Genomic DNA, 17,340 nt, shown 5'->3' with positions numbered 1-17,340 from the left:
GAGTTAAATCCCCTGCATTTTGCTTCAAAATGTTTCCACCGGCAATTTTAATTAATTTTAGCTCGTAGATATGATGATGGAAACTATCTGGTTGAATCTGTAAGTTGGTGTTTTTTCTCAAAACCTGTTGCAGCACTCTTATTTTAAAAGCTACAACCGGAAACCGTAGCGCGTGCTGTTGCAGGCTTGACGCTGGTCCTCCACATTAAAGGCAGGAGGGAGGCAGGATTAGGATGAAGACTTCAGGAGTCACATGGACTCAACTTTCAAACTGGTGTCCAGTTGTTCTACACTGACGCTCTGTGGGAAGATGTCTCACGTTGTTGTTTAACTGCCATCTTTGTTTTTTATTTCACTTTTTAAAACCATACCTCGCTTTTCAGCCGTTTTCATCCAGCACGTCGGTATTTTTATTTTTATTTTTGACCTGCTCGTGGACTTTGCAGTGACCGGTTCCTCCTTCACTTTCGACCATGCTGCAAACTTTTCACAACTGAAACCTGTTCTGTGATGTGAAGCTGTGAACTGCCGAAGGAAATAAAGTTTGCAATTATTCACTCACAATGACTGAGGAGAGCAGAAGTGAACACAGAGCCGAAAGCGGGAAGGACTTGGAAAAACAGCTGCGGTTACGAGTGTGCGTCCTAAATGAACTTTTAAAGACTGAACGGGATTATGTTGGGACGCTAGAATTTCTCTCGGTGAGTTTTGAGAATGATTTCTAACGGAGGTGGCTCACAAGTGCACATTTTACCCAGGAAAATGACACCTCAAAGCACACAAACAAACAAAAACAGCCACCCTGCTTTGTATGCACGGTGCATCAGGCTCCAGAGCAACAACAGGTCCACTAAGTGTTACATGTTAACAATCTGTGCTAACCCCCTCCTGCATGCAACTGTTACTTGTACTGATGTAAACAGGATGTCAAACATAAGAATCCACTTTTTGGACTGTAACCTGTAATACTTTGTGAGACCATCCCTTTGATTGAGATATTAACTTTTTAGATTGCAAGTGTGAAATTGGAAGAACAGTCACAAAGGGGCATGGCACAGCTTTAGTTCCTGCACAGCCAGTGTGATGTTTAATCCCCTTCCCATAGGCTGGTTAGAGGCTCATAGTCGTTTGCCTGACAATAGCTGATCAGACAGACATTTAAGCCATTTGGGGCACTGGATCATTTTGTATAATGGAGTTGCCTGGTGATAAATTACAGGCAGATGAACCACAAATCACAACAGAATCAAATATTTAATCTATTGATCCTCCTTGAAATGACCTCATCCTCATGTTCCCATCAGTTAGGAAGGATGTACCACTTGAGGTTAAGGTGCAACAATCTCTATAATCATTACAAATCAGATAGAAAACATACAACTATAGAAAAAAAAAAAGAGAAAAAGCCTGTATATTGGCATCTTGATGTCAGCTCAATGTGTCTTTGTCACACTCAGGCTTCTAACTTGTACTGCACAGCATTACTTTTATTACCCCATTTTGCCACACAGCATAGAAAATGTAGGAGAATGCAGTTTGCTGCTGCCTCTGCCAACTTTTGATCAAATTCATGAGGAGGGAGTTCTGCCAAGGATGGCACAGGTGGCCTCAAATGAAAACCACTGAAGCTAGGCGCTCAGTTGGCAACACATCTCCAGTCGCACACTGAGCGTAGCACTTGGTTGCTGCAACACAGGAATGATGTGCTGTCAGCTTTAATGGTATCGCATTAAAAAAAAACGCCCAACCTCGAAGACACGAGGGAAGGGTAGCTCTGGAAATGTTCCCCGTTTAAACCTGAAATCTGTTAAAAGTTGTCGCCGTCTACAGCTGATAATCAAGTATTTTAACTTCTTATTTGTCAAAGTAACCTGGCTGTAGAGGATGTTAAAAGCGAAAGTCCTTGCAGTCAGCGCCCTAATATGATGTGATCTGGACTGTGGCTTTGGATGGCTTGGTGGCTTTCACCATATTTTCTCAGCAGTTTCAGCTTCTGGGAACTTTGCATGGAAATCGGGTCGAAGGGGGGACTGTGTTATATGTCATTAAAAGCGCTATTTCCCAGACTACATGTATGAATGCGTACTCCCCGAACTCCCCGACCCACCCACCCCCTCTCACTGTCCAGATGTTTCTAATGGAGGGCAGAGGGACCAGGGAGGGGATGGAGCTCTATCTGGCCTTTCTTAGAAGTGGCATCACTGGAGACATGATGGAGGCTATTACATGAGGGAATGTGTCTTCTGTCCTAGTGGTGGGGGTTTCGGGAATGCAGCCACCCCTCCTCTATCTCCCCTGTAGCGCTGGAACTGGGATTCATTTCAGAAGTGACTGACCCTTACAAGGCAACTCTGTTCTGGTTGGGAATGTTGAGATGGACAGCCTCAGATTGAGGTCTGACAGTGAAAGATATTGTTGGTTTAGCTGCATGTTATAGATATGGAGGTGGATGATAACACAAAAAAAAAGTGAGAGAAAAAGACAAAGAAACACTGTTATCTTGTGTCTTATCATTTGGGAGGTCTCGGGGAGCATGGCGGAAGATTACTCGGGGTGATCAAAGATGGCCCCACTGGGGAGAGGGGTCACATTGAAGACTTTCATCTGATCACACACAAACAAGCGCGTGCCTCCCCCACTTCCTCTACTGCCACGCTAGAAACTGTGAGGAACCATCCAAAGTTCTGTGTGTCTATAGGTCAGAATGGAAGACACTCAACCCCCCCCCCCCCCTCCTCCTCTGTGCAACTCCCCGGTGAGATAATCCAGGGGACTCCCAGTACCAGCAGGGAGAGATGTGGACGGGATATTGCTGGAGGGGTGAAAGGGAAAAGGGTAGACCGGATCACGCAGTGGATACTGCCAGGAGGGTGAAGGGTGGTTTGGGGGGGGAGGGGGGGTCAGTCGGTCGGTTCTCCGCAAGTGGCTGGGCTTGGTGCCTTCTCTTGTAAACCATACTTCCTGGAGGAGGAATTCCTCCGAGGTTAGGAAATGCTGGGGAACAATGAGGCTCCGGTCGGTAGCTGAAGTTGAACTGTGGCGCAGAGATCGCCACTGCTGATCCGTGGGACCCAAACACAATGCACCTCACACATACTTTACTATTAAGGTAGTGGAAAACAACACAGAGAACAAGGATGCTTAGAGCAAATTGTCCCAGGACAGTCTGAACCTATTGTGTGGCTCTATCTAACAGCTCGTGGGAAAATATCCAGATTGCATTTTAGCGGTATCATTAGTGGAAAGTCTAAATTTGAATTTCTTGGGATTAGAGCTTCACCTTTTACACACCAAGTACTGAACTTCCACAGAAGTCTGATAGGTCGGGCTCTAGGGAAGCTGTCTGAAATATCTCAGGCCTATCTCACATAATGAACAATTATCGCTGCAGATAGTGGGCGGCGGTGGACACTGGTGTTTATCTTGGACAGCTACGAGCCAATAAAATGACAGTCATCCTTTTAGAAATGCCTCAATGAGAGGAACAACTCAAGACATAATGTAAACAGTCACTCTAATGAGCTCTTTGCATTTCTGCAGTTTCTTTTAGTCGCACTGTCAAATGAAATGCTGTGTTCAGTCTCTGCCAGTGTTCACCATTGATACAGAGACATTGAAAGCCATTTGCTTGCATGATAAGCACTTAGGAGTTAGAATGCAAGGAGGGACAATGGAGGAAACCTTTCATGTACTGGTTCTAGAGGGAGATCTGAGCCACAAGTTAACTTAATATATTCCAAAAAGCTTTGCAGTGCGTTAAGTGGTCCCTCAGCTGCTGCCTTCCTCTCCCCAACAAAAGCCTGTTGAACTACGAAGCAACCCACTGATTGTAATGTTTAAGACATTTTTAATCCCTTGCATAAATGTGGGGTGAGACAAGCGTAGATCTTGTAGTTCTCTTAAGAAAACTATTGATTATCAAGAAATATGGTGTAATGCATCTATAGTTTCATTTTTTCCCCCTTCAGCTGTATGTGGTTGTCTGTGTTTTATTGTCTATTTTAAATTTGTTGGCGGTCACTTAAAGTCAGCAGGCTCTTTTCAGTGAAAATGGCTACAAGAAGAGGGAAATCGAGCCTAATGGAGAAAGCAGCCGCTAAGAAGGAGCGCTGGCTCTGAGAAACCCAGGTGTTCAAGTGAACTCTGTACATGTGTGTTTGTATATAGAGGCTCCACATCTCTCTCACTCTCTCTCTCTCTTAGGATTTGTATTTGTTTACATCTCGACTGAGACGGTCGCGTTGGCCCAGACTGCTGGGCCGAGAAGTCTCCTTTTTTCTTGCTTGTAACATATGACCGGTGAGCAGTAAGGAGGGAGGTCAGGTCAGGGGGGCATGACGAGAGGGTTCATACCCTCTGGGCAGACAGCCGATGACCCCAAAGGTCACATCCTCTTGTACCTACCCCTTTCCTGTCTGTCTGTTAATCTCTAGACTTCATGCCATCCAGCTCCCTCCTGTGTTCTTATGGAAACAGGAGTATAAGCTGCTGATGATTGGTGCGTCTTGATTTGATAAAGTTCTTGAGAAGCGGCACATGTTTAGCAGGGAGTTAAGTGAACTTATTGCCAGAGTAAATATATAAATGGAAAATAAACTGTTGCACTGTCTGCGGTAAATTGTAAATTCGATGAGGCCAACTAGATTACAAAATCGTACCAATCATAATTGATGTTAAAAAGCTAATTTGTCAGCGTTTTGAGAGTCACAAGCCAGAAATGTTAAGATCTGTTGTCTGGATTTTGTGGGCGGAGGAGTAGGAGGAGATGCTGGGTTGGAGGGAAAAAGCTAAAGTTGACACCACATGATACAGCTCCTTGTGCATATCCTACTAAGATATTTTAAATAGCTTTTTAAAGTTCCAGATCAGATAAAGCAGGGCAACATTTGCTCAAATGATGCTGGGATTGAGCAGTTTAAAGGCTGAGGGCGAGTCCCCAATGCAGCAAGCCAGCCAGCGGCCATTTTCTGTTGCTTACATTGGTTTGTCTCTATTATGGGCTGGATTTGGTGATAAGAGATTCCACAGAGAGCTTCGTATTCACACAGGCGGCTGTTTCTGCCCCAATTACTCCCTTCTTTATTTCTTAAATACTTCATTTATGTCTTTATGTTGCGTAGACGATCATCCCATCATACTTTTATTTGTTCCACACCGGCCTCTCACGCCCTGTACCCTTTCAAATACCTCAAACATCTCTTTCTTTCTTGTTGTTCACCACTGTGTCCCAGAGAGAGCCACGACTACATATGTTCCATCCATTATTTTGGATGTTGTGTTGACAAGAAAAGAAGTGTATTTTTCCACTTTCTTTCTACATTTTTTATGATCCCATCAGGCTGGAACTGCGTGTTTCCTCATTACGGAGCAGAAATTTCTGCAGCTAGCTTATAGAGGCCAAGTTAAATTCAGATCTGCCTAAATTTAGTTTTATTCCAGGTACATAGGAAAACCTTTGACTGTTCTGTGTGCATGTGTGGGTTTGTAAAGCCAGAAGAAAGAAATGGAAGGAGAGAGAGAGAGAGAGAGGTGAGATGGTTTTTCTCCTTGACTCTTTTTAATTGGATTCGGTCAGTCTCTCCTCTCTAAGAACGCAGGCAGTCTCTCTCTTGTCTGTTCCCAATGTGAGGCCCCTGAACTGATGAAGTGGCTCACTTGCATTTCAATTTCACACCACTGCCACTCCACAAGGGGCTTGCATTTTATGCCGCATTTGCAAGGTTATTACTGACAGTTCTGCATCTGCATTCCAGTATAAATGCATTCCCTCTCTGATTGGTCATACTGTAGTTGTTTATTTTGTAACTTTTTAATTGTGCATGTGCAGTACCAATAGATGCATTATGGGACATATGTGTTTGTAAACCTATTTAAGATAAAGATAAAATTGTCCTTTTTTAAATTAGTTTATTATTGCAAATTTCCCCACTGTTATGGAAAATTTTTCCACTGTAAGGAAAATTTCCAATTTGTTTAGCACCCTATCTTTATGCAAAATCTGTCTTTAAGCCAGTCTGAAGATAAGCGATAGTGAGGATTAGCTAGCCGATTTTTTTTTTCTCGTCAACCTTGAGTCCCATATCAATTAAAACACTGAGTGGGATAATCCTTCATCTTCCCATTGAGCATCCTGCATTGGGAGCTGTTGTATTTTGCATGTCTTTCAATATATAATTCATTCATCTTTTAGAAAAATGAAAAGATGTAGCAATTTTCTAGATGTACCAAATGTGATTACCATCGGGAAATATTCAGTAACAGGCATGCCTTCATTATGGAAATTTGTTGAATAACTACAAACGTTGAATATTGTAATGTTCATGTGTAGGGCTTGGTATTGAGCCTCCATTCCTTTAGGGTGTTGACCAACATGGGTACTGATCAGAGTGTGGTGAGTTTGCAGAATTTTATGTCACCAAGTTGGTTAGCTTACCTTAGCAAAAAGACTGAAAACAGCTAGCCCGGTTCTGTCCAAGGGTAACTAAATTTGCTCTCTAAAGCGTAAAAATGTCAAGCTGTGGTGTTATGGGACATTATGTGCTGGATCCAATGACTTCCTCATGTCTTCCCATCACCGCGACAAGACTATGGCAACCAACAGAAACTCCAGGAAGTCACTGCTCATAACTCGCTGTAAAACCACACAGTTTTTACACTTTGGTTTGTGTATGGATTAAACAAAAAAAGAAGTGCCGTGTTCATTAGGGACCTTTTTTTTTTTTTTTTTTTTTTGAGGTTCTGGTGCTCTAAAAAGTATCCCTTTGGTACAGAAAGTCAGGGATTGTGATGATTAGTGTGGAAAAAGTTCCACCAACGTCCAGCTCTATCTGTGTGAGTGCGTAGCTTGTCTAGACTTGAACTGAGTGTTAATCAGGGAAAAACATTTCTCTTTTCCTACAGTCTAGTCTATGACTTCTCTAATAACTGTTTGGTTGCAGTCGTGTGCACCTTTCTTTCAGTGTAAAGTCCCTCTGGCTGGGTCTTACACTGGTTAACGTTCTTTTGCTTTTCTCTCAGAGGCCATTTTTATGAGTCCACATCAGCAGCCAGGGCCGGAGGTATTACGTTTTTGGGTTGTCCATCCGTCCATCTGTCCATCCCATTCTTGTGAAAGGGATATCTCAGAAGTGCTGTGAGGGAATTTCTTCAAATTTGCCACGAACATTCACTTGGACTCAAGGATTAACTGATTAGATTTTGGTGGTCAAAGGTCCAGGTCACGGCGACCTCAGAAAACATGGTTTTGGCCTTGTGAATGCGATATCTCGATAATGCCTTGAGAGAATTTCTTCAAATTTAGCCAATGGTCGGGGTCACTGACCGCACAAAATACATATTCAGTCATAACTTATGACAAAGTTTTAATCAAATGGTTAACATTTTATATGACTCTTGATAAACAGGGATGTAACTTGAAGTTATAGTCTTGAGTGGTGGAAGGATACAACTATGAGGCGGTAATTGTAGTTCAAGCATGATTTCCTTCCTTCCTGCTGGCCCTGCCCATCTTTACATTGTGCTGCATATTTCCTGCTACACACACACACACACACACACACACACACACACACACACACACTGGGCCAGGGAAAGCAGAGTTTAACCACAGATGCCCATTTGGCACCATGGAGCGTCTTCATTGCGTATGTGATAGGGATGCAGTGACTCTGCATTGAATCTGTTGTGTGGCTTCAGCTCAGGAGGGAGAGGTGTTGCTGTCCCGCTGCCCAGAGGAGAAGGCTGCCTTTGATTTGGCCAGTTTCAGCTGCCTGGTCACATGGTGCATACGTGCGACCAGTAGAAAAGTGGCGGGACTCCGGTAGACACTTGTCAAGGCGTACATGCAGTGTGAAGTGGTCATCATCACAAGGGGGCCTGTGTTTTAGCTGGCATGCTCTGCCTCAGGGGGCACACACACACACACACACACACACACACAGACACACACAGACATAGACATGCACATGTGCTTATTCAAATCAGTATGCCTGCAGTGTTGGTTTAGCACTCTCAAACCTGCCTCAGTATTGCCATTATTTTGATGACACAGTCGGGGGAAAAATGACAATATGCTTACAAACCAATTAAATATTGGTATGATGCTCATTAGCCCAATTAAGGTTATTACCTTTTGAAAATTAAATTACCAGCCATGTGGTTTGGTCTCATGAAGAGTCCCACCAACTCAATGGTGCAGCTGTCTCTGCATTTCCAAGTCTCTCTCTCTCTCTCTCTCTCTCTCTCTCTCTCTCTCTCTCTCTCTCTCTCTCTCTCTCTCTCTCTCTTTTTCTGTTTCTTTCTGTTTTTTTTTTTTTTTTGATTAAGTGTCCACTGAAAACGTCTAGACAAGTTTGCATGTTTCCTCTGTGTGGTGTAAACTCACACTTTCCATGTCATTCATGTCTCTGTCCATCCTGCATTTCTGGGCTCAGAATCCATAAACATCCAGAGCTGTCCAGCCAGACAAGATGGGAAATTCCACTTCACTCTAAATTATTTAATTAAGTACTTGAATAGGATTTGCTATAGAGGCTCTGAGAGTTAGACAAGTGTCTCTCTGTCTCTAAGCATGCTCTGTCTGCACGCATTTCTTTCTTTCTTTCTTTCTTTCTTTCTTTCTTTCTTTCTTTCTCATTTTGTTTTCTGTCACTGGGACTATTTATCTCTGTCCATTGAGATGGACCTTGTTTGAGGAATAGGAAATTCCTGCTTTCCACTTTAAAATCTTAAAATGGCCTTTACAGTAAGAAGTCATATGTAAGTAAATCTTGCCATACATTTCTTTACTGTAAGTAGCAGTAGTTTCCATCCCTCTTTATTTGGAAGAAAAAGTGGGATAAATAACGCCGGGGTCTATACTGATCTGATGCAGCCATGTTGGCCTGCTGCCTCCTGCTCTGTCACTTCACAGACAAAAAGGAAACTAGGGGGGGTTCAGCAGTTGTGCTTCAGAGGGTGGGGGTGGCAAGAGTCGGCGAAAAACTGGCAGGGGGTAGTTGTTCAATTCTCCATTGACTGTGTCCGGTTCTGTCATGTGTGAGAGAGGCTGACGCTGCAGGTTTCCTTTTTTCTTGACAGTCCTGCTGAAATAGATGGCGGTTGGGGGTAAGGGGGTTCGGGTGGGGGCTTCCAGCAGACGAGGTGGAAGCCTGAAACTGTGATCAAATGAACTATCGGGTTGTGTGACAGTCATGCTTGGGAGTGTGCTACAGACTGGGAGACCGATGATTCTGCGTAGTCATCTTGGAGATCAATACGGGGGCCCGGTGTGTGGCTCTGATGGGGAGTCGCCAGCTATCAGTGGGTGATGGTTTGCTTGACTGCACATGGAAATTGAGGAGGCATGCTTGGTCTCTGAAGACTAACACTCTTCTACCGGAGGCTTGTCTCACTCTTTAATATCCAATTTCACAAGTCAAAAGATCCTTCCCAATATGCTGAAGACGCCCGCCGTTTATAGTGCCACGATGGGTGAAATTGAACAGTCTGTCAGATATTCAGTTAAAACGGACATGACCACAAGCGTCGTTTTTATGCTCATGTGCTCATTTCACTCAAGTGTCAGCCGTGCACGGAGCTCACCGGGAGTCGGGCGCAGACATTGGGCACAGACATATTCATTAGATAAATTGCTTCATTCCAGCTGCTTTTGAATCTCCTTGGGTGCCGGGGTCAGTGAAAGGACAAGAATAACATCAAGAGAAGATTTTTTCTTCTTCCTTTTTTTTTTTTTTTTTTTTTTTTTTTTCCTTCCTTCACCCTTCATGAAAAAAGTGAATTCTCGGAAATGCATCAAAGCACTTTGCTTGGTTGATAAAACTGTTTCTATTACTTGAAGCTTGATTCCCCCCCCCCCCCTGTATTCCTTGCAAAACAGGCCTTTCCTGAAACGATAAACCTTCAAATAGTATCCCAGGAAATATCTCTTGTTGTCTTGAAAGAAGCCTCTTGATCTATAGTATTCTATTTATTATTAGGAGTAGTCTGGTGCTCATGTGGACTGCCTGAAAGTTAAAATGACAGCAAACAACTGCCCGTTAAACAAATGGACTTTTGTTCGCTCGAAGATGCTGTGAAATGAATACTCACTATGTTCTCCGTTGCTAATTAAAACCAGAGACCCTGCTTTGAGCTGTGCAGATGAGCCTTAATAGCCAATCCCAAGATAGACATATTAACATTCCCCACTGTATTTATAGTGTCTGTTTCCTGTACACATTCCCAGTGGAGAGAAACGGGCCAGTTTGGGAAAACTAGCCGGAGGACTAATGAGATGAGAAGTTCAGGTTGACGTCTGGAGGTGTCATCAGGACTTGTTGAAGACAGGAAGGGAGGGGCTTATGAGAGGGGAATTGCATCAAAGAGCCTTTTCTCTCTTTTCGGACGTTCCCCAGTGTGCGCTCGGCATCAGACGCTGACTCTGTTTGTCTCTGTTCTGTACCACTTAGGGGTAGAGTTCAGGTTTTTTTTGGTTTTTTTATTGTATTTTGCTCACCAGGAATTCGGTGTGTGTGCATAGGTGTGTATATGGGAGGCCACTGTGCAGGAGATTTAACCCTGTAATGTTAAATTCCTGCTTTAAAAGCAAGATCCTTTTGCGCAGGAAGTATGGTAAAGGCACCATATCCTCCCTACAGGGTTTCCATGTTAAGAAGGCCAAACAAGGCTCTTTTTCTTTCCCTCCCTTCCTTTTCCTCTACATGTCTCTATCTGTTTATTCTGTCTGCCTTTTCCCTCTCTATCTCCTCTGCTCTGTCGCGAGCCTCCGGCGCACCTGTTACCTGCCGTCCTTTTTAACTGTTATCACAGTGCTTTTCTTTTCTGCTTACTCTGCCGTCCTGGAGGAGAGATATGACAAAGAAACGCACACACAAAAACACTGTTACATTAATGAGCATACCTTCACAGTCTGGTGATTCACTTCAGGGGGCTTTGTTGTGTGGAAGCTGTTGTTTGTGTCTCCATCTCCGGCATTGAATGGCTTTTGTTTCCTTTTTTTTTTTTTTTGTTAACGAAAGAGGATTCCTTCATAGACGGTGGATTGACATACACTTGATGACCTGTACATGTGTGTAGTGATATCTCTATACATCTACATCATTTTTTATTTTTTTTGCAACAGTATGATATAAAGTAGAGAACAGAATGTGTCCATGAATTTTATGTTTGTTTGCCAATTCTCCAATCGTGACAACAGAGCAGATCAGTGAATCATCGGTGGACAAAAGAGGCAGTTAGTCCAATAGAGTCTGAGAAAGGCCTATTCATTCATCCAGAGTTTATACTGGGGACTAGTGCCAATGGACTCACATTGGACCTTTTTCAATTGTGAGCAATAGATCCCACATTACAGCAAAAGCGGTTGAACTTCAGTAACAGAATAACTTCTTAAAATTGTGCTGACAGGATGTATTATTGCTTTAAGTTTTTTTTATTTTATCACTTTCATATTCAGGGAGAGCAGGGTGTTCTGCAGTTGAACCAATTGATCCACAGGGACCTTAAATGGCTGTTATGCATGTAATACATTAAACGGACGCCGTGTTCCTGCCCACTCCTCCAATGGTTTTAACTTGAATGCATAAACAGATGTTTGAGGATAGCTTTGTACTCTGTAGCAAAGTTTTTTTTTGTTTTTTTTTTCAGTCAAAGCAATTTGCTGCATCGTTTTGCTCTTTTGGATCTGTTTAGTGCTCTTTTCCTCTTTTGGGTGGGATTCGTATTCCCATCGCAGCCCATTCTGCAGGGTGTGTGTGGCTGCCTGATGCGATGAACGACATACATTCTCTCCGCGTGCACTTTCCTTCGTCCCCACTTCACATTTGCGGCCACTTCACATTCACTGTAGCCTTTCTTTGTCACAACCACTTGCTCTGGCTTGGCAAATGTACTGTACACACACTTTATTTTGAAGCGTGAAGAATGTCCATCATTGTCCTTCTGTTATATCACTGTTTGCTGTTTGAGGAAGCAAGTGGTCTCTGTTTTTGCCAGACTCCTCTGGTGTGATTCATCTGTTTCATTGACATGAAGATAAACATCTATAGGGGGAGTGGCTAGCCTTCCGCTGATTGTATCTTTAAAATGTGGCAGAGCAATGCAGAGGGAGGGGAGAGGAGGGGGGGCAACACTGCATAATATCCATTCATAAAGTGTCCTGAGCGAGCTTGGCGCAGCACACACTCTGTTGGCATGGACACAGCCCTGCAGCTAGTCTGATTGCCCCTGTGCCTCCTCCTCCTTCCCTCTATGACACTAAAGCGCGGAGGATGTCGGATGTAATTTCACATTTACTCCCGAGCAAAAAAAAATCATATTCCACCAAACTGCAGTTATTGAGCGAGCTGTCACTCACGTGAGATCGAGGCAGTTTCCCCGCTCTGTCCGAACGACTGCTCAGTCATAGTAAGCCAGTGATGGAGTGGTGTACCATTTGGCTTGCAGCTCTGCTAACTGAACACGATTACAACTTCTTGATTTCAATTTTTGTTGTCGGGTTGTTATCACATCTTTTTGTCTTTTTTCTTCTTTATTTTTTCTTTTTTTTATTGAATCCGAACATGGCTGCATCAGGCAGTACAGCCATGTTTTCCTCAGCCACTCCTTCGTAGCCCACAGCATGTAAGCTTGTGTTGATTAATGGCAGGTAGGGCTACATGCGGTGATTGGACCAATCTATTCATCACACCCATCTGCTCCGTGGAATAATGAAAACTTTAATGGGCTTTTAATGTGTAACCCCCCCCCAGCCATCAGAGTGACAATCCAGGTGATTATACCTGGGGCCTCAGGGAACAAAATAACTTTCTGAGAGTTTTTTTTTTTTTTTTCCTTGTTGAATGATGTTGATTCATGATTAAGGATTTTTAAAAAAAGCGTGTATTTTATATCCAACATGAAGAAAGTAAAACAACCGCCTCCTCTAAATTTCCTTGCAGAAAAAAAACATGCTTTAAATGAGCGACATATGTGCAGGCTTGTGTGTGTGTGTGTGTGTGTGTGTGTCTAGGTGTATGAGGGAGGATGGATGCCATTTTGGAGATGAATCTAACTTTCCTTGAACTGCCAATGGAAAGAACACTGTAAAAAAAAAAAAAAAATCTGTTGTTATCCAACTTTTTTATTTTTTATCCTCTTTCTCTTCTTAGCTCATCACTTTCCAAGTATCTTAGAAACATGGTACTAAAAATAAAACACCATTTAATATTCATAAGTCCACTTTCTTGTAGTGAAGCTATGACTTTTCGTTTGGTATTTTTTGGCTCGGTTCAAAATGTCCGTCCGTCTCTGTTCACAGGAAGCGTGACATGGATCACCAACGGCTCCCGTTGAGCTTTAAAATGCGTCGATGTTTGCTTGTGATTCAGGAGCGACTGGTGCCCAGACACGGTGGATTCCTGTTTTTTAGAAAGCACATCCAGTCCTAGGGAACAAAATGTGTCCCTCTGGAATTCAGTTGGTCATTACAGGGTACGAGGATGAAGACAGCAACCACGGTGGAGGATGGTGGAAATGTTTTTCTTCTAAATTGACTCTAGAAGTTTTATGTGAATTATGAGGGAGGGAGTCGTGGCTGAGCCTTCAACGCTTCAGCTACACATCTGCATGACTTTCATTTGAAACTGCTGTAAAAAACGATCCCTTTTTAATGCAATTTGTTTCAAACTCGTATTTATTATAGTCAGATCTGTCGATACTCTCTTGCACCGAAAGCTTTAAACCACGGGACAGATGCTCTGCTCGGCGCAGCAATCAAGAGGCAAATCCCGGACGTGCTCCACTGACCCTGAATTATAATAGTGGATTTGGATGACTTATACAATGCCAGATTTAGATACAATGCATTCAGGCAAATGAGCTGTGCATTTATATACTGCAGTGCAGTCAGTCGCTGTACAAACCTGGAAATGGGCTTTTATTCACAGTCACCCAGGGTACTGTTACTGTGTCCATAAATCCAGTCAGTCAGCTCCCCATTCACTGTCCGTGGAGCTGTTCCAGGTTCAGTCTCTTAACGACATCAACAAGGCAGTCTTGGCCGCGTCTTCGGAAGAGAGACATGTCCGTTTCCACAAATCAAGACTGAAACCATCCGCAATTCTAGGAATGACTCGAACCGTGTCTTGAATGACTTTTTGTGTGGCCCGAATCCGTTTTTTTTTTCTGTGAGGTGTATTTATCTTAAAGCTACACGAAAGAACATTTTCAATTTTTACACAGTCCCTTGTGTGCGACAAAAACCAACACCCTCTTATCTTTGGTGTGATAACACAATTTATTATCTTCATCCAATCAGATTTAGAGTCCCTGCATTCCATTATACTGTGTTTTTTCATGCTGCGTTTCCCTGATAAACATCTGCAGTGTGGCTCCTTATATTTTGCGGCAAAGACCCCCATAGCTGTGGATATACTGTATAATTAATGCTTTGCAGATATAGTGATTATTTCCTGTTGGGTAGACTCTTCATTATTAAAACAGAAGTGATAGACTCCCTAATGAGCCCATGTTTGATGTCACACATCAATGATAGGAAGCGGTGTTTTAATGCAAATTAGCACTACTTTTGCTCAGCTAAGGCCCTATACTGTAAGCCCTGTCAGGCCTTTGTGAGGGTCTGTCGAAATCTGCTCCGTGTTTGTACATATTAGACTTGCTAATCAGATGTTAATGCTTGTGAGTGGCAGAGTTGCAGGCAAGGCAGCTACAGAATGGTAATCAGCGTGGAGTTGGCCCACAACAAAGAGGCTGATTATTTAAACCACTTTTTTTTTTTTTTTTTTCTCCAACCACGAACCCAGATTCAAACACTCACGTCTACTCTTTCTTTTGAAGTGTTGCTTGAAATCAATACAGTGTGATTAAGACGATTTCACTCATTTAATTTTTTGCATGTCACCTTGTTTTTCTTCGAATGCTAACAGAAAGCTGGACTCGTAATCAGCCGGAGATGGAGATTTTATTTAATTAATTTTTTTTTTAACCACTGAATTGGCCACTCTACCTTTCCATCTGTTCACCATTAATCAAGTAAAGCTTTTCAATAAGCTCACTGTAGTCGCAACCGCTCACTTAGATTTAGGTGTCAAGGAATAATTCTTAGGCTTGTGCGCTCATTAAAGTTAAGCTGTTTACATGCTTTGTGGTTGTATTCTTCCCGCTTGCTTAGGTCAGTCCGCCTGCTGTGTGGCTGCACAGGGCGACAGATGGCATTATGGCCCTCGGTGGGGCAGTAAAGGGATACCCGCGGTTAGGGTCAACTGCAGGGACAGATGTAACTTCTTACTGCGCTAACTGTGACACTGCCAGCGCCGTGTGGAGCGCGGCCGCGTAGGTCATGTGTTCTCGGGAGCTGCTGTTGGTAGTTTGTGTCGTGCCGTACCGTGAAACGATTCTTTGTGCAGACTTGGTTGCAATGCACCGCCGTCTCTCCTTGCCTGTTACGGTGTCTGTCCTGTTGCATTGGTGTTGTGTGAGGATCGGTGTGGTCGGTGACAGGCCATTGATTAAGTCAGGAAATGAGTTTCGACAGCCCCACTGCCTTTTCTGTCTTTTCAATTGTGATATGATGAACACAGTTGGAATCAAATATTTCATGCCTCACTTTTCTTCCATTTGTTTAATTTACCTTCAGTGTCATGAATCTTACCACAGCGCTCCAGCAGGTTTTAATATAATAAAATCCAAGTGCACACTTTATTTTACTTAGAGGTCTCTGCTTTTCTCCTACTTGAGTTACTGGCTTTTATGACATTTGGAGGATAAATAAAGTTAGCTGTGTGACATAGGAAATGAAAGCAAATGCTGTTATGGCAAAACCAACATTACACAAGTGTGTTTTTTTGATGTTATGCCAAGGAAATCTTTTTCTTCTTTTTTTTCCTTCCTGCTGCTTAACTTGCACTCATTCAAATTTGACAGCAGCATGAACACCAGGGACTGTGTTGTTGTTTAACATCACGTTTGATGAAGCTACAGTTCTCGGCTACAGCTTTGTATTTCATCATAGCTTCGCTGAAGTGAAGTGCATTGCAAACATCAGTCAAAATCAAAATGTGATGCAGCTAATTTCGTTTTTTTTTTTTTTTCCCCCTCAGAGCTTTCTATTGAAGACAGATTCCTGTCTGCCGAACTGCCAAGCATCGCACACATAAACATAAAGAGTCTTGTCCTGGAACCTGTTGATGGATGTCTTCGCCTTTTTGAAAGCTCTCCCCTCAGGCAGAAAGTCAGAAAATGACTAATTCCCCCTTAGTCACATTTTAAGAATACATTCGAAGCACATCTCCTTAATTTGCCATTCTGAGAAAGTGTCCTGAAGCATTAAATGGGTTGTCGAGAGCTTGTGCACCAGAGCAGCCTGGGAATCGGCATCCTCAGGGAGGGGGGGGGAGGGGCTGAAGAAGTAAGAGCACTTCCCATCCATCTCAATTCACAAACCGTTGGCCTCTCCAGCTCGCGTCTCCAGCCACTCAACTCCGCCTTTTGAAATACCATGCGACGCAATTATAATGCGTTTTCATCTAGTGCAAAGATTGCGTGTCACTTGTATATCAGGTGTCCATTGTGATGGTTACCAATTTGCTCTGGCAGCCAAGTGTTGCAGCTGCACACAAAGCCTCAAAATCTAGTCTTGTATTTGGTGTGTTTTTAAAGGTACAGGCCATCAGTCGCCAAAACGTAATTTAACACTGAGGGACAGTTCAAAAAAGTGTTAACTGCTGCTTTTTTTTCCCCGCTCTCCTTCAGGTGTTTCTACATCGTCTCAACCAGTACGCAGCCACCAAACTCGACAAGAACATCACAGAGGAAACGGTTAAGGTGAGGGGTCAGTCTGTGAGGTACGGGGCTGCATATTTAAGATTTGGAAAAAAAATATCAAGGGCAATTGACTTTTACTCTCACACTACGCACGAACCTTATTTTCATACTGTAACCTGATCCATGAAAAGGCCGGAAATTACAGTGGAAACTAAATAAAGTGTGTCCCCTTGTTTGGGGCACTCTTTCAACCTAAAATAGCTAAGTTCTGAATGGAGAAAGAAGTAGTGGGCGATCCAGGAAGCAGCTGTAAATATAATCTATTTATAAAGGATTCCGGCTGGAGGATAATAAAGGATGCTCTCTCACAGTGGGAGTGGGAGTGACCGTTTCAGTCCATTTGCTTACGCTTCAAGGTAAACACACATTCAGTGGTTATTTACTGCATGGCCCGTGTTTTTGGAATATGTCTACTCATGCTATGTTTTGTTTGGGAACATGCTGTACGGAGAGGGTTTTCAGATAACAGGGGTCACTGGGCAGCAACACGCTGCGATTGTCGCCAAGCAGCTGAATGAC

General features: G+C 43.1%; 1 protein-coding gene across 1 annotated transcript in view; it reads left to right on the top strand.

Moving 5' to 3' along the window:
* The first annotated feature begins 251 nt into the window (after positions 1-251).
* Positions 252-17,340, top strand: part of prex2 (phosphatidylinositol-3,4,5-trisphosphate-dependent Rac exchange factor 2) — a 97,692-nt gene continuing 80,603 nt past the window's right edge. Inside the window, exons 1-2 of the mRNA XM_056364122.1 lie at positions 252-701; positions 16,750-16,821. Of these exons, the coding sequence (XP_056220097.1) occupies positions 564-701; positions 16,750-16,821 (210 nt within the window). The 5' untranslated portion in view covers positions 252-563. The remainder of the gene's footprint in view (positions 702-16,749; positions 16,822-17,340) is intronic.

The sequence above is a fragment of the Seriola aureovittata genome, chromosome 20 (genome assembly GCF_021018895.1).
Source record: "Seriola aureovittata isolate HTS-2021-v1 ecotype China chromosome 20, ASM2101889v1, whole genome shotgun sequence".
NCBI classification, from domain to species: domain Eukaryota; kingdom Metazoa; phylum Chordata; class Actinopteri; order Carangiformes; family Carangidae; genus Seriola; species Seriola aureovittata.
This window is presented reverse-complemented; position numbering and strand designations above follow the sequence as displayed.